Source organism: Erinaceus europaeus, chromosome 23, assembly GCF_950295315.1.
Source record: "Erinaceus europaeus chromosome 23, mEriEur2.1, whole genome shotgun sequence".
Taxonomy (NCBI): Eukaryota; Metazoa; Chordata; class Mammalia; order Eulipotyphla; family Erinaceidae; genus Erinaceus; species Erinaceus europaeus.
In genome coordinates this window covers 11,774,580-11,799,009 of record NC_080184.1, presented here as the reverse complement: position 1 = coordinate 11,799,009, position 24,430 = coordinate 11,774,580, and the positions used below count along the sequence as shown (strand labels likewise).

Genomic DNA, 24,430 nt, shown 5'->3' with positions numbered 1-24,430 from the left:
TACAGCTCAGGCTTATGGTGGTGTGGGGTGGGGGGGTGGGGGTGGGGGATTGAACCTGGGATTTTGGAGCCTCAGGCATGAAAGTCTGTTTGCATAACCATTATGCTATCTACCCTCCGCTTTCTCTCCCCCTCTCTGTCTTCCCTCCTCTCTCGATTTCTCTCTGTCCTATCCAACAACAATGACAGCAATAACAGTAATAATAACAACAAGGGCAACAAAATGATCTCCAGAAGTGGATTTGTCCTGCAGGCAAATATATATATATTTTTAATATATATTTTTAAAATATCTATGTTTTATATATTATATATACGAATTCATATATATATGGATATATGCATATTCATATATATATGAATTCATTAATGTATTCCAGATAGATACAGAGAAATTGAGAGGGAAGTGGGAGACAGGGAGGGAGAGAGACAAGAGACAGAGAGACACCTGCAGCCCTTCTCTACCACTGCTGGTGAACTTCCCCCCTGCAGGTAGGGACTGGGAGGCTTGAACCCAGAGTTGCCTGTGACTGACCCCTCATGGCTGCCCCCCAACCCCCCAGCCCCCCACGCCCGCCCTACACTGGGCTCCCAGCTCTGGAAAGAACATTCAGGGCACTGACCCTCTTATCAAGCACCCAGGGCCAGGCCAGGAGATCTGGTCACTCAACCCGGGTTCTAAATGCTAAATATTTACACTTGCAGCCTGGGAGGAGAAAGGGGAGGGGGGCCTGTCTGCATGGCAGTTTGGGCCCCAGGCCTTACCCCTCCAACCTCAACGCCAGGGCGGTTCCCCGCAGCCGCTGCCTCCTCATCTGTCCATCTGTCCCCCAGCTCAGAGGTCCCTACAAACCAGACTGGTGGATTCAACGTGAGAGGTGAGGGTGGGGGAAGGCGTTGGGCTTTGGGATACACCCTTGGGTCCTCTCCTCTCATTCTGGGGGCCCCCCTTTCTCTGCCTCCTCCCCTACTCCTAGACCACAGAGGATAGAAGGAATTTGGCACATTCTGGATCCAGGAGTTTTGGGTCCCTTTCTGTTTTTTTTTTTTTTTTTTGTTTGTTTGTTTTGTTTTTGTTCTTTTTGTGGTGGGTGGTGGGGGTAGTGGGGAGGGAGGGAGTCTAGGGCAGGGGGGCAGAAGGATCTTTTGGAGCTGGGGGCTCGAACTGGGATCCTTACCGGTCCTTGTGCTTTGTGCCACCTGCACTTAACCCACTGCGCTACCACCGGACTCCCCCAAGAGATTTACTTATTAATGGGAGAGAGAGAGAGAGAGAGTAGGAGAACAGTACTCTGGCATGTCAAACCCATGTTATCGCTCTATGAGAAAGAGGGAAAGAGGGAGAGGGAGAGGAAGAAGAGAGGGAGAGAAAGAGAGAGTAGGAGATGGAGAGAGAGAGAGAGAGGAGCACTAGACCAGTTTGGTATACCTGGTGCAGGGGATTGAATCAAGAATCTCAGATATACACGTCTGACAGCCCTTCAGTTGAGTATCTCCCCTTAACTATATTATTTCAATATTTATTCATTCATTTACTAGCTAGAGATGGAGAGAAATTGAAAGGGGAGAAGAGACAGAGACAAGAGACAGACAACTGCAGCCCTGCTACACCTTGTGAGGCTTTCCCCCTGCCGGTGGGGGACCTGGGGGCTTGAACCCCGGGTCCTCTCGCACTGTAATGTTTCTTTGGAGAAGGGCTGTTCCAGGCATGGACCCGGCTGGGCTGAGGAATTCTGGAAGTCCCTGAGGAGGCAGGAGAGGAATTTAGGGTCTAAACAGAGGCCTTGCCAGGCCTGACGGATGGGCGAGACAGCCAGATCCCAGCGAGTTCTGCTTATTTTAACTGAAAGGAAAGAAAAATAATAAAATAAAATGTCACCTCCTCCAGGAAGTCCTCCCTCCTCTCATGTCGCTCCCTTCCTTGCCCAGCTTCCCGGTGTCTCTGTGGGGATACTTGATATTTCAGAGGACTCCACTCATTGTATGATTTCTTGGTTTTGTTCCCTGCACCCCAGGACGGGAATTTTGGGGTTCCCCATCTGTCTTCACAGCTCAACATGGAGACAAGGACACAGTAAGGCCTTGATGAAGGATGGAGCTTGTCCCACGGGGTGCTGAATGGGGTTTATTTTGGGGGGAAGGTCTCCAGTGAGGTGAGGTGGGCTCCCCTCATATTTGGGGGTGCCTGCAGGATTTCGTGGGGGGGGTGGAGGATGGAGGCCTGGAATCCCACAGATGTAGACACGCAGAGGCTTGAGATTTGGGGTCCCTGGATGGATCTCAATTTATTTTTTTGGGGGGGTTGGAATCACGCAGGTGGACACGTGCCTGGCTTGCAAGTCGGGGTCCCTGGAGACCCCTAGAGAGGCCTGGAAGCGTTGTCATTCTGGGGGTGCCTTCAAAATTTGTGGGGAGGGCAGGATGGAGGCGGTCGTGTGTCTCCATCCATCATGCAGGTAGAAACACTTGCGGCCTGCAAGTTAGGGTTCCCCGGGGGAGGGGAGCCTGGAGACCCCCAGAAAAGACCAGAGACGGCAATCTCAATTTGGGGGATACCCCTAGAATTTGGGGGGGGTTGAAGATAAGAAGCGGAGGTGTACAATCCTGAAACCACCCAGGTGTAAGACACGCGGCAGCCTGGATGTTCGGGTTTCCGGGCTCCTGGGGACCCACAGAAAAGGCCAGGGGGGGGTCTCATTTTTTTTTGGAGGGTGCCCCCATTTTTTTGGGGGGGGAAATCCTGGAGAGGTGGAGGCAGGCATGCACAGCCCTGGAGTCATGGCTGGGAGCAACCAGGCTGAGCAGAGGGGCCTGGGGGGGGGGGGAGGACCTGGCGGCCTGCGAGTGCGGGGTGCTGGGGCGCGGGTTCTGGGGAGCCCCTCTTGCCTCCCGCCCTCTCCCTGCAGGTGGGTGCCCCGGTTGCTGCAGCTGCTGCAGCTGCTGCAGCTGGGAGCCTGGGGTGCGCGGGCTGCAGCCCCCCGCTGCACCTACACCTTCGTGCTACCCCGGCGGGAGCTGGCGGGCGCCGTGTGCTGGGGGGGCACCCCGGCCCCTGCCCCCCGGGACCCCCCGGCCGCCGAGGCCACCGAGCTGGCCGCACTGCGCCTGCGCGTGGGCCGCCACGAGCAGCTCCTGCGCGAGCTGCAGCGCGTGGCCGCGGCCGACGGCGCCGTGGCCGGCGAGGTGCGCGCGCTGCGCAAGGAGAGCCGCGGCCTGAGCGCGCGCCTGGGTCAGCTGCGCGCGCAGCTGCAGCGCGAGCCGGGGGCGGGGCTGGCGGCAACCTCGGAGCCCGCGCCGGGGGCGGAGCCTGAACAGGGGGCGGGGCCAACCTCGGGGGCGGAGCCTGCTGCGGCGCTGGCCCTGCTCGGCGAGCACGTGCTCAATGCCTCCGCCGAGGCCCAGCGCGCGACTGCGCGCTTCCAGCAGCTCGACGACCGGGTTCGAGACCTGGCGCAGCTCGTGAGTCAGCAGAGCGACCTCATCGCCCGCTTAGAGCGTCTGTGCCCCGGGGGCCCGAGCGGGCAGCAGCAACAGGTAACCCCCAAGCCCCACCCTTAGCAGTCCCCAAACTCCAGGGGTGCAGTCTGGGGAGGGGGGGTTTGGCTTGTTGTTGCAACCCCGAGATCACTCAGCCCCGGACCTCTAACCCCAACCTCGAAAAGTCACCCCCTCCAAATCTCAGTGCATCCTGGGGGGCTGCATCTGTGAGCACCCCAGTTCTGTGGCGCCCCCTAAGATCTCTTAACCGCTGCCCCCCTCAGTCCTACCTCTCCTAACACCTCCAAATCTCAGCTCACTCTGGCTGCAGCGACTGTTAGGCGGGGTCTTCTTGCAACCCGAATTTTAATTAATTTATTCGTTGGAGAGAGAGAAATTGAGAGCGGGAAGGGGAGCTAGAAAGGGAGAGAGACAGAGAGCTCGTGGAGCTTTTCCCTTGCAGGTGGGGACCGGGGGCTTAAGCCCGGAGTCCCCAGTGCATGGTAACATGGGTTCTTCTTGTTTGTTTGTTTGTTTTTTAATTTTTTTAATTATCTTTATTTGCTTATTGGATAGAGACAGCCAGAACTTGAGAGAACAGGGGAGATAGAGGGAGAGAGACAGACACCTGCAGCCCTGCTTCACCACTCGTGAAGCTTTCCCCATGCAGGTGGGAGCCAGGGGCTGGAACCCGGGTCCTTGCGCACTGAAACATGTTCACTCAACTAGGTGCGCCACTACCCGGCCCCTGTTTTTTAATTTTTATTTATGAAAAGGAAACACTGACAAAAACCATAGGATGAGAGGTACAGCTCCACACAATTCCCACCACCAGACCTGTGTATCCCATTCCGTCCCCTGATAAGCTTCCCTGTTCTTTTTTTTTTTTTTTTTTTAATTATTTTCTTTATTGGATAGAGACAGCCAGAAATCAAGAGGGGGGAGATAGAGAGGGAGAGAGACACCTGCAGCCCTGCTTCACCACTTGTAAAGCTTTCCTCCTGCAGGTGGGGACCAGGGGCTCGAACCCGGGTCCTTGTGCATTGTAACATGTGCACTCAACCAGGTGCACCACCACCCAGGTCCCGGCTTATGCTTATTTATTTATTCCCTTTTGTTGCCCTTGTTGTTTTATTGTTATAGTTACTATTGATGTCGTTGTTGTTGGATAGGACAGAGAGAAATGGAGAGAGGAGGGGAAGACAGAGAGGGGGAGAGAAAGACAGACACCTGCAGACCCGCTTCACTGCCCATGAAGCGACTCCCCTGTAGGTGGGGAGCCGGGGGCTTGAACCGGGACCCTTACACGGGTCCTTGAGCTTTGCGCCACCTGTGCTTAAGCCGCTGTGCTACCGCCTGACTCCCTGGGCTTTTTTTTTTTTTTTTTTTTTTAACCAGAGCCCTGCTCAGCTCTGGCTTCTGGTGGTGCTGGGGCTTGAACCTGGGACCTCAGGCAGGCAAGTCTTTTGTTTGCAGAACCATGATGCTATCTTTTAAGCCTTGTTGTTTTTTATTGTTAATTTTTAAAAATTCTATACATATGTAAGATTTAAAAAAATTCAGATGGGGGCTGGGTGGTAGTGCTGCTCAGCGCTGGCTTTTTTTTTTTAGTATTTTTTTTTCTTTCTGATTTTTTTTTATTGGGGAATTAATGTTTTACATTCAACAGTAAGTACAATAGTTTGTACATGCATAACATTCCCCAGTTTCCCATTTAACAATACAACCCCCACTATGTCATTTATCATCCTTCATGGACCTGTATTCTCCCCACCCACCCACCCCAGAGTCTTTTACTTTGGTGCGATATGCCAATTCCATTTCAGGTATCTGCTAGTTTGTGGTCTAACATCCAAGTCCTTGATCCACTTGGAATTTACTTTTGTATTTGGTGAAATACAGTGGTTCAGTTTAATTCTTCTGCATGTTTCAACCCATTGTTTCCAACACCATTTGTTGAAGAGATTCTGCTTTCCCCATTTAATAGTCTGAGCCCCTTTGTCAAAGATTAGATGTCCATAGGTGTGGGGGCAGCGCTGGCTTCTTTCTGGTGGTGCTGGGGATTGAACCTGGGATCTTAAGAGTCTCAGGCAGGAGAGGCTTTTTGAAGAACCACTAAACTGTCTCCCCGGCCTCAGATCTTGTAGGTCTTATTTATGTGCCTAGTACCTGCTGCAGTCTTAATATTGGAACTTGAAGATTTTGAATGAGACAGGTTGGGGACTGGGGGAGGGGATTCTAGGAGCGCAGGGCCTTCCTTATGGGCTGGAGGGTGGGGAGGGGGGCGGGGGGGGGAGGGACGGTCAGCTGGGCCAACATGGCACCTTCAATGGGTTCTGCAGGTCTTGCCACCACCTCCGGTGCCCGTGGTTTCTGTGAGCCTAGTGGGTGGCACTGGCGAAAACAGGGGAACAGACCCTGAACCCCAGAGAGAACAGACCCTGAAGCAGCCAGGGCCCCTGGCCTCACCCCTGCCTTCAGGGAATCCGGCTGTCCCCACCAAGCCAGCCGGTAAGTCCAGGAGAGGGGTAGCTCTGGTGTAAGAAGTTGAGGGGTGGGGAATCGGGCAGCAGCTCAGCGGGTTAAGCGCACGTGGCACATAGCGCAAGAACTGGCATAAGGATCCCGGTTCGAGCCCCAGGCTCCCCACCTGCAGGGGAGTCGCTTCACAAGCGGTGAAGCGGGTCTGCAGGTGTCTGTCTTTCTCTCCCCCTCTCTGTCTTCCCCTCCTCTCTCCATTGCTCTCTGTACTATCCAACAACAATAACAACAATAACTACAACAAGAAAGCAACAAGGGCAACAAAAGGGAATAAATAAATATTAAAAAGAAGCTGAGGGTGGGGATGAGGTTCTCAGCACTGCATGAAGGAGTTAGGCTTTGGAATTAAAACATTTTTTAAAAAAATTATTTATTATTGGATAGAGGAGAGAAATTCAGAGGGGAGGGGGTGATAAAGAGGGAGAGAGACCCCTGCAATTCTACTTCACCACTTGTGAAACTTTCCCCCTGCAGGTGAGGACCAGGGGCTTGAACCTTGGGTCCTTGTGCGCTGTAATGTGAGCACTTAACCAGGTGTGCCACCGCCTGGCCCCAGGTTTTGGTGATTTGAATAGCAAATTCCTCTCTGGGTAGGGACTGAAGGAACTGATGCGTTTTTTTTTTTTAATCTTTTTTTTTGTTTTTGTTCTGAGAACTCTTATTCTGGTAAAGGTACTCTCTTGATGGTGTGGAAATAGCAGACAGGGGGTAGGGTGGCAAATCTAGAATTGCTACTTTGGTGAGAATTTGAGCTTATTCAGTTTCTTATTCATTCATTCATTCATTTTTTTTTTTTTTATGAGAGCACTCCTCAGCTCTGGCTTATGGTGGTGTGGGGGATTGAACCTGGGACTTTGGAGCCTCAGGCATGAGAGTCTTAATGCATAACCATTATACTATCTGCCCTCCGCTCTGTTCAGAGTTTCTGTTCAGACTAAGAGGTCTTAGAACCTAGATTTCAGAACCCCTAATTTTATATATACTCCAGTGAGAATGATTTTTTTTTTTCCCCTTGATCAGAGCACTGCTCAATCCTGGCTGCTGGTGGTGCTGGAGATTGAACCTGGGACTTCGGAGTTGCCAGGAAAGTCTGTTGTATAAATCGCTATGCAGGCTTCCTAATCACTGACGTATAGAGTCTTACTTGGGGAAGAGAATGCGTATCAGGGCTCTTATTCTGGTGAGGCAATGCGAGACGCAGACAGGACTCGTATTCTGGTGAGGGGATCGTTCTCAGACAAATGAGAATCAGGACTCTTGAATGCAGTAAGAGAGAGAGGTCAGCCCAGGCTGTGCCCTCCCCGAGGCCCCTGTGCCCACAGGTTCGTGGCAGGACTGTGCAGAGGTGCATCGGGCGGGCCACAGGCAGAGCGGTGTGTTTGAGCTGCACTTGGGCCGCTATGTGGTGTCGGCCTGGTGCGAGCAGCAGCTGGACGGCGGTGGTTGGACGGTGCTTCAGAGGAGGCAGGACGGTTCCGTCAACTTCTTCACCACCTGGCAGCACTACAAGGTGGGTGCACGGTGGGCCAGGACTCAGCAGGGGAGGGGGTGAGGGATGGGCTCTTGAACCCTGGACTTTATCTGCGTCCTTCCCCCCCTCCACGTCAGGTGGGCTTTGGGCAGCCTGATGGAGAATACTGGCTGGGCCTCGAACCGGCGCACCAGATGACCAGCCGCAGGGACCACGAGCTGTTGGTGTTACTGGAAGACTGGGGGGGCCGTGGGGCCCGGGCCCACTATGACAGCTTCTCCCTGGAGCCCGAGAGCGACCACTACCGCCTGCGGCTTGGTCAGTACCACGGGGATGCCGGGGACTCTCTATCCTGGCATAGTGACAAGCCTTTCAGCACCGTGGACAGGGACCGGGACTCCTATTCTGGTAAGGCAAGCTCTTATTCTGGTGGGTGGGTGGTGGTAGTGGTATAAGACTTTTATTCTGGGGGGTCGGGCGGTAGCACAGAGGGTTGAGCGCATGTGGCGCAAAGCGCAAGGACAGGCGGAAGGATCCTGGTTCAAGCCCCCAGCTCCCCACCTGCGGGGGAGTCGCTTTACAAGCATTGAAGCAGGTCTGCAGGTGTCTGTCTTTCTCTCCCCCTCTCTGTCTTCCCCTCCTCTCTCCATTTCTCTCTGTCCTGTCCAACAAGGAACAACATCAACAATAACAATAACAACCACAACAAGGGCAACAACAAAAAAAAAGGAGGGGGGGAAATGGCCTCCAGGAGCACTGGATTCATGGTGCAGGCACTGAGCCCCAGCAGTAACCCTGGAGGCAAAAACAAACGACTTTTATTCTGTTGAGGGGGTATGTGGGGGGAAGTAGACTTATATCCAAGAAGAGTGAGACGAGCTAGGAATAGTGGCACCAGATGAGGCTTTTATTCTGGTGAGGGAACACCGATTCTCTCTTTCTCTCTTCTCTCTCTTCCCCGCTGCAGGTAACTGCGCCCTGTACCAGCGTGGAGGCTGGTGGTATCACGCTTGTGCCCACTCCAACCTCAACGGGGTCTGGCATCGTGGGGGCCACTACCGCAGCCGCTATCAGGATGGGGTGTATTGGGCCGAGTTCCGGGGAGGGGCTTACTCGCTCAAGAAGACGGCCATGCTGATCCGACCCCTGAGGCTGTGACCTCGGGGAGGGGGGTCCCCTCCGTCTGTCCCCCCACCTGTCTGTCCGCCTGTCTCCCCACCCTCACCCCTACCCCACCAAGAGCAAAAGAAAACCCGCCTCGGCTGGAAGTCATGATTTTATAACACGGAATAGCCACAGATCGCGTGTGGTTTGAATCAGCCAGGGTTTTGGGGTGTGGGTGGAGTTGGGGGGCTTGGTCCTGTGTGTGTGTGTGTATGTGGGGGTGGCGGTGTTGTCGGCATCACTCTCCACGCCGGGCCTCCTCCTCCTCCTCCTCCCCGTCCTCCTCCTCCTCCTCCTCCTCCAGGTCTTCGAGGATGAGGTTGTCCAAGTCATCCGAGAGGCCCCCCTGGCTCAGGCAGGTGGCCACGGTGGAGCCGCTGCTGATGTGGGGGTTGCTGGGGTGCAGGACTTTGGGGAGGTGGTTCTGCTTGCGGCTCTTGGGGTGCGGGCATGACGTCCCGGGAGCGTGGGGCTCTGGGGCAGGGGAGGCGCCAGGGGGAAGAAAGTTTGCATTTTTCAGTGACAACCCGTCAAAGCCAGACCGGATAAATGGGGGTTCAGGAAGAGGGGAGGGGGAACCCCAGAGCTCACCCCGCCGGTTGTAGCAGTCCTCGGCCGAGCAGGAGTGGGTGTGGGTGCTGCGGCGGTCCATGTCGCGGTCACGGCGGGGAGGGAGGATGCGCGTGGGGAAGACGGGGAAGCCGCAGCCGTAGCAGGGGGACGTGGACCCCATCTGCGCCCAGCCCCTGGGGAGGCGGGGCACGAGAGGTCCAATCAGGATAGGCATGGGCGGGGCTTTGCCCAAGAGGGCCCAATCAGGGATGAAGGGGGGAGCCAACTCAGGGAGAGGGGGCGGGGTCAGGGTTATGACGACCCAATCAGGGCAGGTGGAGGGTGGGGCCAGGACTGAGGATCCAATCAGAGCAGCCAGGGGTGGAGCCAGTGTCACTGCAGCCCCAGGAAGGGGGTGGAGTCAAGGCTACAGGGAGCCAATCAGGGAAGGCAGGGGCGGAGCCAGGGCCATGAGGGCCTGACCAGGGTGGTTGGGGGCGGAGTCAAGACTACAAGGCCCCAATCAAGGCAGGCGGGAGGCGGGGTTAGAATTGTGAGGCCCTAAGGAGGGGGCGGAGCCAGGGCCACAAGGACCCAGCCAGGGCAGGCAGGGGCCGGGCCAGGGTCATGCTGACCCAACCAAGGTAAGTAGGCGGAGTCAAGGCAGGTGGGGGCGGAGCCAAGAACACAGGGACCCAATTAGGGCAGGTAGGGGGCGGGGCCAGGACAGGTGGAGGCGGGACCAGGGCTACAGGGACCCAATCGGGACAGTGGGGGGTGGAGTCATGGCAGGTTGGGGGCGGGATCAGGACTATAGGTCCCCAAACAGGGTAGGCAGGGGCGGGAGTCAAGGAAGGGACTGGGAACTAACGTCCTCACCGGAAGTTGTGCCGACATTTGGGGCAGTGGAACTCAGCCAGGCCCCACATCTTGTCGTTGGGCACCGGCTCATAGCGCTTCTTGCACTTCCTGCAACGGGAAACCTGGGTGCAGAGAGAGAGAGAGAGAGTCAGACAGACAGACAGACATCAAGCTACCAGTGTGTGTGGGAAACAAAACTTCCTATGCCCTTCCCCCCAAATTGAGATCAATGAAACTGGCAAATGCCACACATCTGGGGGTCCCCTTATCTCTAGCCTCTCTCCCCTCCCCGCCCCAAGCTGGTTATTTATAAACATGTAGAAGCTGAATACGAGCCAGACGCTTGGGGAGCCGGCTCGGGGTTGGGTGCCAGGAGGATGGTTCAGCCACAGAGCCAGAAGGTTCAAGTTTAAGTCAAGGAGCTGGGAGCTCAGGGGTTGAGCACTCAAGAGGTCAGAGGCGTGCAAGGCCCTGGGGGCTGGAGCTGGGGACATCACCTCCTTCCTCTGGGGCACACGGCGCCACCAGACGTGGTCGCAGGAGGAGCAGGCGAACTGCCGGTCCACGGCGGGGATGAGATCCTCCTGGGCCCGCTGGAACATTCGCAGATTGGCTTGGGTCAGCGGCAGGAGGGACGTGGCCACCGCCTGAGGGAGGGGACAGGGGGACGGGGAGACAGCATGGTCACCCCAAAGTCTCGCAACATACATGTGCCAGCCCTTCTCCTCTTCCTCCAAAGGGGTCCCAGCCCCTCCACACCCAGGGGCACCCCACTCCCCTTAGATCCTCCCTGAATCCCTCTGCCACCCCAACCTCACCTCGATGTCTCGGTCCTGTTTCATGTCTTCTGGAGGGTCCTGAGGGGGAAGACAGGGGCAGGAAGTGGGGACACGGTTGGGACCTCCTGTCCCCACCTTTTTAAAAAAGATTTTAAAAATATTATTTATTTATTTTCCCTTTTGTTGCCATTGTTGTCTTTTTATGGTTACTGTAGTTGTTGTTATGGATGTTGTTGGATAGGACAGAGAGAAATGGAGAGAGGAGGGGAAGACAGAGAGGGGGAGAGAAAGACAGACACCTGCAGACCTGCTTCACCGCCTGGGAAGCGACTCCCCTGCAGGTGGGGAGCCGGGGGCTCGAACCGGGATCCTTCCGCTGGTCCTTGCGCTTTGCGCCACCTGCGCTTAACCCGCCCGACTCCCTAGTGTCCCCCTTGTTTGAAGGGGGACAGCCAGCCTCCCTTAGATATTCCAGTAGTGTGTGTGTGTGTGTGTGTGTGTGTGTGCAGGACCCTGATCCTAACAGTAGGCTGAACATCCCCTTCTTAGAAAAAAGGTCATTTATTGGGAGTTGATAGCATAATAGTTCTGCAAAGAGACTCTCCTGCCTGAGGCACCAAGGTCCCAGGTTCAATCCCCCACGCCACTATAAGGCAGAGCTGAGTAGTATTCTGGTGAGAGCGCCGAATCCTAACCTAACCACTAGACCACCAGGGAGGTAGTATTCTGGTGAAAAAAATAATGAGTATGGCCTGAGGAGGCACAGTGGATAAAGCACTGGACTCTCAAGCCTGAGGTCTTGAGTTCAACCCCCTGTATAGCATGTGCCAGAGGGAGGCTCTGCTTTTCTCTCTCATTAATAAGTAAATGGGGGGTCAGGTGGTGGCGCACCTGGTTGAGCGCACATATTACAATGCACAAGAACCCGGGTTCGAGCCCCCAGTCCCCACCTGCAGGGGGGAAAGCTATGCGAGTGGTGAAGCAGGGCTGCAGGTGTCTCTCTGTCTCTCTCCCTCTCTATCACCCCCTTCCCTCTTGATTTCTGTCTCTCTCCAATAAATAAAAAAGTAAATGGATATTTAATTTATTTATATATATTTTGAAAATATTTATTCCCTTTTGTTGCCCTTGTTGTTTTATTGTTGTATTTATTATTGTTGTTGTTGGATAGGACAGAGAGAAATGGAGAGAGGAGGGGAAGACAGAGAGGGGGAGAGAAAGACACCTGCAGACCTGCTTCACCGCCTGGGAAGCGACTCCCCTGCAGGTGGGGTGGATATTTTATTTATTTATTTACTTATTTATTTATTTATTCTTGTCTCCAGGGTTATCACTGGGGCTCGGAGCCTGCACTACAAATGTGCTGCTCCTGACGTCCACTATTTTCAATATTTTGTATAGTATAGAGAGAAATTCAGAGAGGAGAGGAAGATAGAGAGGGAGAAAGACAGACACCTGCAGACCTGCTTCACTGATTGTAAAGCGACCCCTCTGCAGGTGGGGAGCTGGAGGCTCGAACCGGGATCCTTGTGCGGGTCTTTGCACTTTGTACTATGTGCACTTAACCTGGTGCACCACCACCCGGCCCCCAGTAAACAGATATTTTAATTTAATTCATTATTGCTTATTTATTTATTACTTTTATGTTTATTTATTTCCCCTTTTGTTGCCCTTGTTTTTTATTGTTGTTGTAATTGATGAGTCACTGTTAGATAGGACAGAGAGAAATGGAGAGAGGAGGGGGAAGACAGAGAGGGGGAGAGAAAGATAGACACCTGCAGACCTGCTTCACCACCTGTGAAGTGACCCCCCTGCAGGTGAGGAGCCCGGGGCTCGAACTGGGATCCTTACGCACGTTCTTGCACTTTGTGCCACGTGCGCTTAACCTGCTGCGCTACCGCCCGACTCCTTGGATTGATTTTTTTCCCCTTTTGTTGCCCTTGTTGTGGTTATTATTATTGTTGTTATTGATGTCATTGTTGTTGGATAGGACAGAGAGAAATGGTGAGAGGAGGGGAAGACAGAGAGGGGGAGACAAAGACAGACTCCTGCAGACCTGCTTCACCGCCTGGGAAGCGACTCCCCTGCAGGTGGGGAGCTTTTGCTGGCCCTTGCGTTTTGCGCCACGTGCGCTTAACCCGCTGTGCTACTGCCCGACCCCCTCAGATTGATTTTTAAATTATTTTTATTTATTGAACAGAGACAGCTAGAAATCGAAAGGGACCGGGATAATAGAGAGGGAGAGAGACAGAGAGACACCTGCAGCCCTGCTCCACCACTCACAAAGCTTTTCCCCCTGCAGGTGGGGACCCGGGGCTCAAACCTGGGTCGTAGTGAACTTTAATGTGTGCGCTTAACCAGGTGCACCACCACCCAGCCCCTCTCTTTTCCCCTAGTTTCTCAACTTCAGGCTGTCTCTCTCCAATAAATAAATAAATAACGATACCTAAAAAATTTAAAAAGGGGAGTCAGGCGGTAGCTCAGTGGGTTAAGCGCACGTGGTGTAAGGATCCCCGTTCGAGCCCCCGGATCCCCACCTGCAGGGGAGTCGCTTCACAGGCGGTGAAGCAGGTCTGCAGGTGTCTGTCTTTCTCTCCCCCTCTCTGTCTTCCCCTCCTCTCTCCATTTCTCTCTGTCCTATCCAACAATGACGACATCAATACAACAACAACAACTAACAATAATAAAAAGCAACAAGGGAAACAAAAGGGAAAATAAATACATTAAGAAAATGGCCTCCAGGAGCAGTGGATTTGTAGTGTTGGTCCCAGCGAAAACCTTGGAGGCAAAAGAGAAAAAAAAAAAAGCCTGCTAGCTACCATTCCCACTACTCTGATGGGAAAACTGAGGGAAGAGGTTGCCTCCTTTGATGCCTCAGTTTACCTAGCTGTAAATGAGATGGGAAGGTGGAATCATAGGACTGAACTTGTGGGGCTGAACAGCAAAATTCCTGGAGTCCATCTCCCAGGGAAGTATCCACCAGTACCCTCCATGTTACCGCTATTACTATTGTTGTTGTTTGGCTTCTTATGTATTTAGTTTTTCCACTCAGAGGGCTTTCTGAGCTCAGCTCTGGCTTCTGCTGGTGCTGGGAATGGAACCTAGGACTTTGGGAGCCTCAGGCAGGAGAGTTTTTTTTTTTTTTTCCAGAAGCATGATGTTATCTCCCCAGACCTTCATACGATTATTATTTAATTTTTAAATTATCTTTATTTATTTGTTGGATAGAGACAGTCAGAAATTGAGAGGGAAGAGGGAGATAGAGAGGGAGAGACAGAGAGACGCCTGCAGCCCTGCTTCGCTGCCTACAAAGCTTTCGCCCTGCAGGTGGGGTCAGGGCTTGAACCTGGGTCCTTATGCACTGTAACATGTGCCCGTGTGCTCAGCCAGGTGTGCCACCATTATTATTAGTAGTAGCAGTCTTTATCATACCCTTTACACCTGTAGCTCCCACCACCTCCCCTTCTTCTTTTTAAATTTATTTATGAGAAAGATAGGAGAGGAAAAAGAACCAGACATCATTCTGGCACATGTGGTACGGGTAACTTCATGCTTAAGAGTCCAAACCTTGGGAGTCGGGCTGTAGCGCAGCGGGTTAAGCGCAGGTGGCGCAAAGCACAAGGACCGGCATAAGGATCCCGGTTCGAACCCGGCTCCCCACCTGCAGGGGAGTCGCTTCACAAGCGGTGAAGCAGGTCTGCAGGTGTCTATCTTTCTCTCCTCCTCTCTGTCTTCCCCTCCTCTCTCCATTTCTCTCTGTCCTATCCAACAACGACAACAACAATAATAACTACAATAATAAAACAACAAGGGCAACAAAAGGGAATAAATAAATAAAATAAATACTAAAAAAAAAGTATTAAAAAAAAAAAAGAGTCCAAACCTTTATCACTGCGCCACCTCCAGGATTACAACCACCTCCCCTTCTATACAGACCCTTCTTCAGGAAATCCTCAGCCCAGAGGGGGGTGGAGCCTGGCCACTTCCTCCAGGAAGCCCTTCCAGACTGCGGTATGAAACCATTACTCTGGGTCAGATTAATTGATGTACTTATTTTGGGGTAGAGACAAAGAGAAAATGAGAGGGAAGGGGGGGAAGGTAAGAGGGACAGAGAGGAAGGGAGAGGGAGAGGGAGACCAGAGAGAGAGACTTGCAACACTACTTCACAGCTTGTGAAGCTTACCCCTGTAGGTGGGGACTGGGGTCTTGAAGCTGGGACATTGCAAGAGTGGTAGTGTGTTGGCTTAACCACTCTGCCAATGCCAGGTCCCTACCTATTTATTTTAGAGAAAGAGAGATATAGAGAAAATGATACAGAATGGGGGTGGGGGGGGGAGAGGCAGACAGAGACACCAGAGCCCTGCTCAGCTCTGGCTGATGCTGGTGCTGGGGAGTGAACCTGGGACCTCAGAGCCTCAGGCAAGAAAATCTTTTTTTTTTTTGCAGAAGCCCTATGCCCCTGGATCAGACTTTATCATTAAAAAATTTCTTTTTTAATATTTTATATATTTTAATATTTTTGTTGCCCTTGTTGTTTTACTGTTGTAGTTATTATTGTTGTTGTCGTTGTTGGACAGGACAGAGAGAAATGGAGAGAGGAGGGGAAGACAGAGAGGGGGAGAGAAAGACAGACACCTGCAGACCTGCTTCACCGCCTGGGAAGCGACTCCCCTGCAGGTGGAGAGCCAGGGGGCTCGAACCAGGATCCTTATGCTGGTCCTTGTGCTTTGATCCACCTGCGCTTAACCCGCACCTGCGCTTAACCTGAGGCACTAGCGCCTGCCCAACTCCTCAGGAAGGGTTTTAACCCCCTAGTTCATTCTGTCTGTCTGTCTGTCTGTGCCATTTCTCCAGTCAATAGGTACTGATGACGCTGCTTCCTGCTGGCAGGCATATGGTTAGAGAACCAGGAGGAAGTACCTTGAACTGTGGTCTGCTTGTGTCCACAATTGGAATCCCCCCTTGCCCTCCCTTCCCCGGCTCCCCCCTTTTTTTTCTTCCTTTTTTAGGGTGATGGTTGGGGGTGGGGGTTTACCTGCGAGTCTAGGTCATTGCTCAGTTCCTGTCCGTCTTTCTGTTTCACTCCTGCAGGTGGTGACGGGTGCCGATGGGGAAAAATAATGACATAATAAGGAGACTTCAAAGGACCTTGTGGGTTTGGGGGTGGTGGTGGTGGTGGTCCCTGGAGTCGGAGGAGTCTCAGAACAGACTCCGACTGTTCCTTCCCCTCCTTCCTTCCTCTCCAGTCTCCAGTCTTCTTCTAGATGCTGAATCCCGGGGATGGGGGGGGGGGAGCCTTCTTTGGAACCTGGGTATAACCAGCCTTGGCTGCTCGCTGCGTGGGGGGAACCCCGGCCCCCCACTTTCTCACCCCCCCTCCCCCACTTCCCCACTTTCTCACCGTACACGATGGAGCGCCCCACTCCTGTGTGATCGCTGTGAAATTTCCTCATCAATGTCCCCGCTTTCTTGTTGGAGACCTTGCCATAGAATTTCTCCCGCAGACGCCTGACACTCTTCTCCAGCTTATTTATTTATTTATGTATTTTTTGGGGAGAGGGGGAGATATGGTGGGGAGTGAAGGGAGAGGGGACACACAAGGCTCTCCCATGGGCCTCCACCCCCCCCACCTCTAATTCGCCAGCCAATCCCCAGCCATCCCACCTGGGGGGAGGGGGTGCTCAGCCCTGGGACCCTCGCTTTGGGCCCCTGCGCACCCCTCCCTCCCCATGTCCTCCTCCCCCTCCCAGCCAAAGTCCCCAGGGCCTGCCAACCTTTAGCCTTTGACCCTTGACCCCGCTGCTTAGGCTACCTGGGGGGAGGGAGGTGAGGCCGCTTTTTGCTCTGTGGGGAGGGAGGGAGGGAGGGGAGGATGCGGGTCATGGGCCTCTCGCCCCGGTAAAGGGGGTGCGCTTGGGATAGAGGGGGAGGGTCCCCCGCCCCAAACTGCGACAGGCGCCCCCTCCTTCCCCAGCCAGCCTACAGCTGCCCCCCATCCCCCGCACCCTCCCCCACCCCAGCACCCGCAGCTTCCCCCCCCATCACCCCAACCCCCTGCGGGGGTCCTACCTCCACCCCTTCCTGGGACATGGTGGCGGCTCCCGGGGTCCCCGCGGGGGATGGGTGCGCGTTCCGGGGGGGGGGGACCCCCAGGCTGGGCGCGACCGTCCTGCCGGCTGCTGCGCAGGGCAGGGGCGGGGCCTGGGGCTGGGCTCCGCCTGCCTCCCCGGCCCCCTCTTTCGGTTTCGGTTACCGAGGGGCTCCCCCTCCGCCCCCTCTCCCACCCCCCACCCCGGGATGCTGCGGCCCCGCCCCGGCCCCGCCTCTGCCCCCTCCCCCGGTGGCTGCGGGGGGGGGCGGGGGGCGGGGGAGCCCGGCGGCCGCGCGCGAGGACCCCGGGGCGCCGGGGGAAGGCCGCGCGGCTCCGCAAAGGCGGTCACATGTCCCCACGCTGCGCGGGGGCCGCGTCTCCACGTCCCTCGTGGGGGCGGGGCCGCGCACTCCCCCCACCCCCCCCCCAAGGTCCCCCAATCCTGTGCCCCCCTTCTCCATCCCCAGCGTGGGGACGCCAACCTGGGCCCCTCCCTGCCTCGGCCTGAGCCTCAGTTTACCGCCCCCGCAAATGGTTCCACTCGGTGCACCTGAGACTGGGGGAGCCCCTTTCCCCCCCCCCCAAAGCACAGCCCGTCCCCCCCAGGTAAAGCGGTGAGGACAGACAGACACCCCTGCAACCTAGCCCCGCGGGATGCCCCGTGCCAAAGGGCGGCGGGGCTGGGTGGAGCCCGGGGGGCGGGGAGAGGCTAGCTCGCCTGGACAGTGCGCTGCTTTGCCAGATCTGAGACCCGGGTTCGAGCCCGGTCCCCACGGCATTGGAGGAAGCTTCGGTGTTACTTCATCTCTCTCTCTCCCTCTCTCTTTCTTTCTTTCTTTCTTTCTCTCTTTCTCGTTCTTTCTTTCTTTCTTTCTCTCTCTCTTTCTCTCTGTGTGTCTCTCCCAGTCTTCGTCTCTCTTTCCATCTCCTTAAGCACACATGGCACAAAGCGCGAGGCCCGGTGGAAGGATCCCGGTTCGAGCCCCCGGCTCCCCACCTGCAGGGGAGTCGCTTCCCAGGCGGTGAAGCAGGTCTGCAGGTGTCTGTCTTTCTCTCCCCCTCTCTGTCTTCCCCTCCTCTCTCCATGTCTCTCTGTCCTATCCAACAACGACAACAACAATAATAACTACAACAATAAAACAACAAGGGCAACAAAAGGGAATCAATAAATAAAATAAATATTTTTAAAAAAAAAATTTTTTAAAAAGGCTCTGCTGGGTGGCGTTTCTATTGATGTGGTAAAGTCTAAGTGTAGGGAGTCAGGCGGTAGCACAGAGGGTTAAGCACATGTGGCGCAAAGCCCAAGGACCATCGGAAGATTCCCGGTTCAAGCCCCTGACTCCCCACCTGCAGGGGAGTCGCTTCACAGGCGGTGAAGCAGGTCTGCAGGTGTCTGTCTTTCTCTCCCCCTGTCTTCCCCTCCTCTCTCCATTTCTCTCTGTCCTATCCAACAAAGACGGCATCATCATCATCAATAACAATAACAACAGTAATAAAAAGCAACAAGGGCAGAGGAGAGGGCGGCCAAATATCTCACCTGGATAGTGCTTTGGTTTGCCCAGGGCAGACCCGGGTTCGAGCCTCGGCTCCATTGCAGTGAAAGAAACTTCGGTGTGTGGCCTCTCTCTCTCTCTCTCTGCCTTGCTGTCTATTTAAACAGACAAGCCCTCCTCCACCCCCCCAAAAAAAAAAACCAGATTCTTTGGTCCTTTGTTCTTAGCTTATGTTTATTCCCAAATCTAGAGGTTCGAGTGACTTTGATATTGTTAATCCCAAGGTTTTTTTTTTTTTGATAATAATTGCTTTCAACCACCCATCCAGGCCAAGTGAGGGTGACAGATGGAGGCATCTGAGAGGGCTTCCTGGAAGAAGAGGCAGTTTCTTCAAAGTTCTTGAAGTTTGAGCTTCTTTTTTTCCTAGCTGCCTCCTCCTCTTCCTCCTCTTTCTTTTTACTGCCCCACCCCAGAGCCCTGATCAGCTCTGACTTCTGGTGGTGCTGGGGATTGAACCTGGGACCTCAGAGCCTCAATCCAATGAGTCTGTTTGCAGAATGACTATGCTGTTTCCCCACCCCCCCATTTCCTTCTTCCTTTTTTTAAATTAAAAAATATTTACTTATTTATTCCCTTATGTTGCCCTTGTTATTTTATTGTTGTAGTTATTGTTGTTGTTATTGATGTTGGATAGGACAGAGAGAAATGGAGAGAGGAGGAGAAGACAGAGAGGGGGAGAGAAAGACAGACACCTGCAGACCTGCTTCATTGCCTGTGAAGCGACTCCCCTGCAGGTGGGGAGCCGGGGGCTTGAACCGGGATTCTTATGCCCACTTTGCATCACGTGAACTTAACCTGCTGCGCTACTGCCTGGCTCCCTCTTTCTTTCTTTCTTTCTTTCTTTTTTAAAAATATTTTTATTTATTATTGGATAGAAACAGAGAAATTGAGAGGGGAGGGGAAGACAGAGAGGGAAAGACAGACACCTGAAGCCCTGCTTTACCACTCTGTGAACCTTCTCCCCTGCAAATGGAGAGCAGGGGCTTGAACCCAGGTCCTTGTGCACTGTAGTGTATGTGCTTAACTCAAGTGTGCCCCCGCCTAGCCCCCACCCTTTTTCTTTTCTTTCTTTTTTTTTTTTTTTTGTGAGAAGAGAGCAAGGGTCAGAAGAAAGATCATAAATAAATAAAATCTTTAAAAAATGAAAAAATGAATTTGGAGATGAAAAAAGGGGTTCACAGAGTAACATCTGCAGGGGAGATAGCATGGAGGTACGGAAGGGAGTTCCTGACAGAGAGAGAGAGAGAGTGAGAGAGAGTGTGAGAGAGAGAGAGAGGAGAGAGAGAGTGAGAGAGTGAGTGTGTGTGAGAGAGAGAGACAGATGCAAAGGCCCTGAGGTTGTGAGGGTTGAAACTGTTGTTCCTGGGTGAGGGTAGATAGCATAATGGTTATGCAAAAGACTCTCATGCCTGAGGTTCTGAAGTCCCAGGTTCAATCCCCCATACCACCATAAGCCAGAGCTGAGCCGTGCTCTGGTTAAAAAAATAATAATAAAATAAAGCTTAAAAAAAAAAAAAAAGAAACTGTTGTTCCCAATTGTAACTGTTTCTTTTTGGCTGCATAGCAAATCACCCCAGACCTCAGTGCCTTCCCACAAGGGACAACATTTTGTCCTTAAACAGTGAAGGGTAAGATGATGAGAGCTGAGGGCTGAAAAAAAAAAAAAAGAAAAAAGAAAGGATACTTATTATTTAATAGAGGAGAGATAAAGAGAAATAGACCCTCCATCTGGCAACTGTGAAACCAGGGAATCGAACTTGGGACCTCATGCTTGAGAGTCCAGCACTTGATCCACTGTACCATCTCCTGGGCCACCCAGCCTGTCGGGGTAACCCGGTGGTGGCTGGTTGGCTCAGGCTTCTCTGTCAGGCAGGGGCTGCATGTCATCTAGGCCAGCAGGTGGCGCTGTTGCCCAGTAGTGGAAAGCCTTTATCTCTCCCTCCCGGAGAGGAGTCTTGAATTTTTCTTTCCTGGTGGAAACTGTATCTCTTTATGACCTAGGCCTCCACAGTGTTGCAGCATATCCCTTCCACTGACTCACACAGTGTTATTTATATAATTATTTATATTGTTAATTATTATTATAAATAATTATTTTCCCCAGAGCCCTGCTCACCTCTGGCTTAGGGTGGTGCTGGGAATTGAACCTGGGATGCTGGAGCCTCAGTCCTGAAAGTCATTGTGCATAACCCTGAGGATAGTTCCCTAGTCCATTTATATTTAGATAGAGACAGAGACGAGAGAGACAGGAAAGGAGGAGAGACACCACAGCATTAGACCACCATTCTTTCTTTCTTCTTTAAAGATTTTATTTATTTATGAGAAAGACAGGAGGAGAGAGAAAGAACCAGACATCACTCTGGCACATGTGCTACTGGGGATCGAACTCAGGACCTCATGCTTGAGAGTCCAAAGCTTTATCACTGCACCACCTCCCGGACCACTGCTCCACCATTCTTGAAGCTTCCTCTTTGCCTGGTGCTTGCATGTGATGGCTGGAGGCTCGGACCCCAGGCCTCATGTAGGGTAAAACTTGCAGTTGGGACTGGGTGGTGGTGCACCTGGTTAAGCGCACACCTTACAGTGCATAGGGACCCAGGTTCAAGTCCCCACCTTCATTAGTGGTGAAGCAGGGTTACAGGTCTCTCTCTCTCTCTCTCTCCTCCAGGATTATTGCTGGGGCTCAGTGCCTGCACTACGAATCCACTGTTTCTGGAGGCTATTTTTTCCCTTTAGTTGCCCTTGATGTTTATTATTGCTGTTGTTATTACTGTTGCTGTTGTTGGATAGGACAGAGAGAAATGGAGAGAGGAGGGGAAGACAGAGAGGGGGAGAGAAAGATAGACACCTGCAGACCTGCTTCACCGCCTGTGAAGAGACCCCCTCCCTACAGGTGGGGACCCAGGGGCTTGAACTGGGATCCTTATGCCAGTCCTTGTGCTTTGTGCCAAGTGTGCTTAACACGCTTTGGTACCACCGGCCCCTGCCCTTTTTTTTTTTTTTTTTTTTTTTTTTTTTAGTAGAGCACTGCTCAGCTCTTGCTTATGGTGGGACTTCTGGAGCCTCAGGCATGAGAGTCTCTTTGCAGAACCATTATGCTATCTCCCCAGCTCCAGGTGACTCTCTATATCTCACCAACCCTCTCAGTTTCTCTCTGTCACTATCCTGGCTCTACAAAGAGATTCTCCTGCCTGGGAGCAGATCATGGCACGCCTAGTTACAGTGTGCAAGGACTCGAGCTCAAGCCCCTGGTCCCCACCTGCAGGGGGAAAGCTTCATGAATGGTGAAGCAGGGCTGCAGGTATCTCTCTGTCTCTTTATCTCTCTGTCTCCCCCTTACCCTCTCAATTTCTGGCTTTATCTATCCAATAATAAATAAAGATAATAATAATAAAGAACTAGTGCAAGGACCGGTGTAAGGATCCCAGTTCAAGCCCTGGGCTCCTCACCTGCAGGGGAGTCACTTCACAAGCGGTGAAGCAGGTCTGCAGGTGTCTGTCTTTCTCTCCCCCTCTCTGTCTTTCCTTCCTCTCTCCATTTCTCTCTGTCCTATCTAAAATAATAATAATAATAATAATAATAAATAACTCTTTAAAAGTGTAAAGATTCTTCTGACCGAGGCTCTCAAGTCCCTGGTTCAATCCCCTGCACCACCAAAAACCAGTGCTCTGGTAAAATAAATAAAGGTGGGGGAAAAAAAGAAGAAAAGAAAGAAAAGTAAGGTATGCAGTGTACTGGGTGGGCTAGATCCTGCTCCTTGTTATGTAATTAATTAATTAATTAGTTAATTAATTAATTATTGCCAGCAGTGTTATGCTGGTACTATGAAACTACAGCTCCTGGATGGCCATTCATTTTTTTTTCTTTTCTTGTTTCTTTTCCTTTCTACTACACTTGATCGGACAGAGAGAGTTGGAGAGGGAATGGGAAATAGAGAGGGAGAGAGAAAGAGAGAAAACTGCTCATGAAGCATCCCCCATTAAGGTGGTTAATTAACTTACTAAGATATATTTTATTTTTATCTTTTTTTTTTCCCTCCAGGGTTATTGCTGGGCTTGGTGCCTGCACCATGAATCCACCGCTCCTGGAGGCCATTTCTTCCCCCCTTTGTTGCCCTTGTTGTAGCCTCGTTGTGGTTATTATTATTATTACCATTGTTGATGTTGGTCATTGTTGGATAGGACAGAGAGAAATAGAGAGAGGAGGGGACGACAGGGGGGGTTGAGAAAGAGAGACACCTGCAGACCTGCTTCACCGCCTGTAAAGCGACTCCCCTGCAGGTGGGGAGCCGGGGGCTCGAACCGGGATCCTTAGGCCAGTCCTTGTGCTTTGCGCCACGTGCGTTTAACCCACTGCGCCACTGCCCGACCCCCATTTTATTTTTATCTTAAGGAGAAGAGAGTGAGGGAGAGGGAGAGGGAGAGGGAGAGGGAGAGGGAGAGGGAGAGAGAAAGAGAGAGATACTAGAGCACTGCTCAGTTTTGGCTGATGGTGGGGATGGAACTTGGGACCTGGGAGCCACAGTCAGGAGTGTCTTTTGCAAAACCCCTGTGCTGTCTCTCCCGCCCATTAAGACCCAAGTTCAAGCCTCTGATCCCCACCTGCAAGGAGGAAGTTTCCAGAGTGGTGGAGCAGTGTTACAGGTGTCTCTCTTTTTCTCACCCTCTATCAAAAAGACAGAAAAAGAGAGAAGGAAAGAGAGACACCTGTAGCCCTGCTTCACCACTCATGAAGCCTCCCCCCTTGCAGGTGGGGACAAGGGCTTGAACCCAGGTTTTTGTGCCTGGTAACTTGTGCGCTCAGCCAGGTTGGCCACCACCCAGACCCAAACTATTTATTTATGAATGACAGTGAGAGAACCAGAGCATAGAGGGTGGGTGGTGGTGCACCTGGTTAACACATGTTACAGTGCGCAAGGACCCAGGTTCAAGCCCTCAGTCCCCACCTGCAAGGGGAAAGCTTTGTGAGTGGTGAAGCACAGTTTCAGGTGTCTTTCTTTCTGTCTTCCCCTCTCTATCACCTCCTTCCCTCTTGATTTCTGGTTGTCTCTATTCAATAAATAAAAATAAAGATAATAAAACATTTTGAAAAAAAAGAGAGAGAGAACTATAGCATTACTCTGGCACATGTGATGGTGGGTCTCAAACTCTGGACCTCATGATTAAGGGCACTACCATCACCCAGAGCTGAACAGTGATATGATATGAATAAATAATAACCTCTGGGAATCTGAGTTGGGAGAGTGGTCAGGTAGGGCTTCCTGGAGGAGGTGCCTCTTGAGCTGAAATTTCCCACCTTTTATGAAGTGCTGTGGTAGGTATTTACATTAAAGATATTAAAAAATTTATTTATTTATTTTTATTTTGTTTTAAAAATTATTATTGGATAGAGACAGAAACTTTCCCCTGCAGGTGGGGTCCAGGGTCTTGAACCCAGGTCTTTGTGCACTGTAGTGTGTGTGCTTAACCAGGTGCGCCACCACCTGGCCCCTAAAAACTTCATTTTTATTAATGATTTTAAAAATATATTCATTTATTTATTCCCTTTTGTTGCCCTTGTAGTTATTATTGTTGTTGATATTGATGTCGACGTTGTTGGATAGGACAGAGAGAAGTGGAGAGAGGAGGGGAAGACAGAGAGGAGGAGAGAAAGACAGACACCTGCAGACCTGCTTCACTGCCTGTGAAGCGACTCCCTGCAGGTGGGGAGCCGGGGCTCGAACTGGGATCCTATGCTGGTCCGCCGTGTGCGCTAAACCCACTGGCCACCGCCCTGCTCCTGTATCACTGCCTTTCAGCCACCAAGTTGCAGACACCACTATGATTCCATCCTGACCTCCCTGGGCAGGTAACCTCACCACTATGTCCTGGAGCCCCCTCACAGCCCTGCTCCACCATTCATGTAAGTTCCTCAGTGCTGTCCGTGGTGCTGCCAAGTGGTTC

The 24,430-nt window shown here is 52.5% G+C and overlaps 2 protein-coding genes across 2 annotated transcripts; one reads left to right on the top strand and one right to left on the bottom strand.

Moving 5' to 3' along the window:
• The first annotated feature begins 2,744 nt into the window (after positions 1 to 2,744).
• ANGPTL6 (angiopoietin like 6) lies at positions 2,745 to 8,646 on the top strand. The gene is made up of 5 exons (XM_060181703.1): positions 2,745 to 3,533; positions 5,819 to 5,987; positions 7,340 to 7,527; positions 7,626 to 7,896; positions 8,456 to 8,646. Exons 1-5 carry the CDS (start codon positions 2,760 to 2,762, stop codon positions 8,644 to 8,646), a joined length of 1,593 nt encoding a protein of 530 aa, XP_060037686.1. The 5' UTR covers positions 2,745 to 2,759.
• Positions 8,647 to 8,751: 105 nt separating this feature from the next.
• Positions 8,752 to 17,237, bottom strand: SHFL (shiftless antiviral inhibitor of ribosomal frameshifting). Its single transcript, XM_007526018.3, has 8 exons — positions 16,914 to 17,237; positions 16,246 to 16,369; positions 15,880 to 15,929; positions 10,884 to 10,922; positions 10,563 to 10,712; positions 10,084 to 10,187; positions 9,244 to 9,398; positions 8,752 to 9,126 (listed from the first exon to the last, which is right to left on the bottom strand). The coding sequence occupies exons 1-8, from the start codon at positions 16,932 to 16,934 to the stop codon at positions 8,891 to 8,893; spliced, it is 879 nt and encodes a 292-aa protein (XP_007526080.1). The 5' UTR covers positions 16,935 to 17,237; the 3' UTR covers positions 8,752 to 8,890.
• Between the last annotated feature and the right edge of the window lie 7,193 nt (positions 17,238 to 24,430).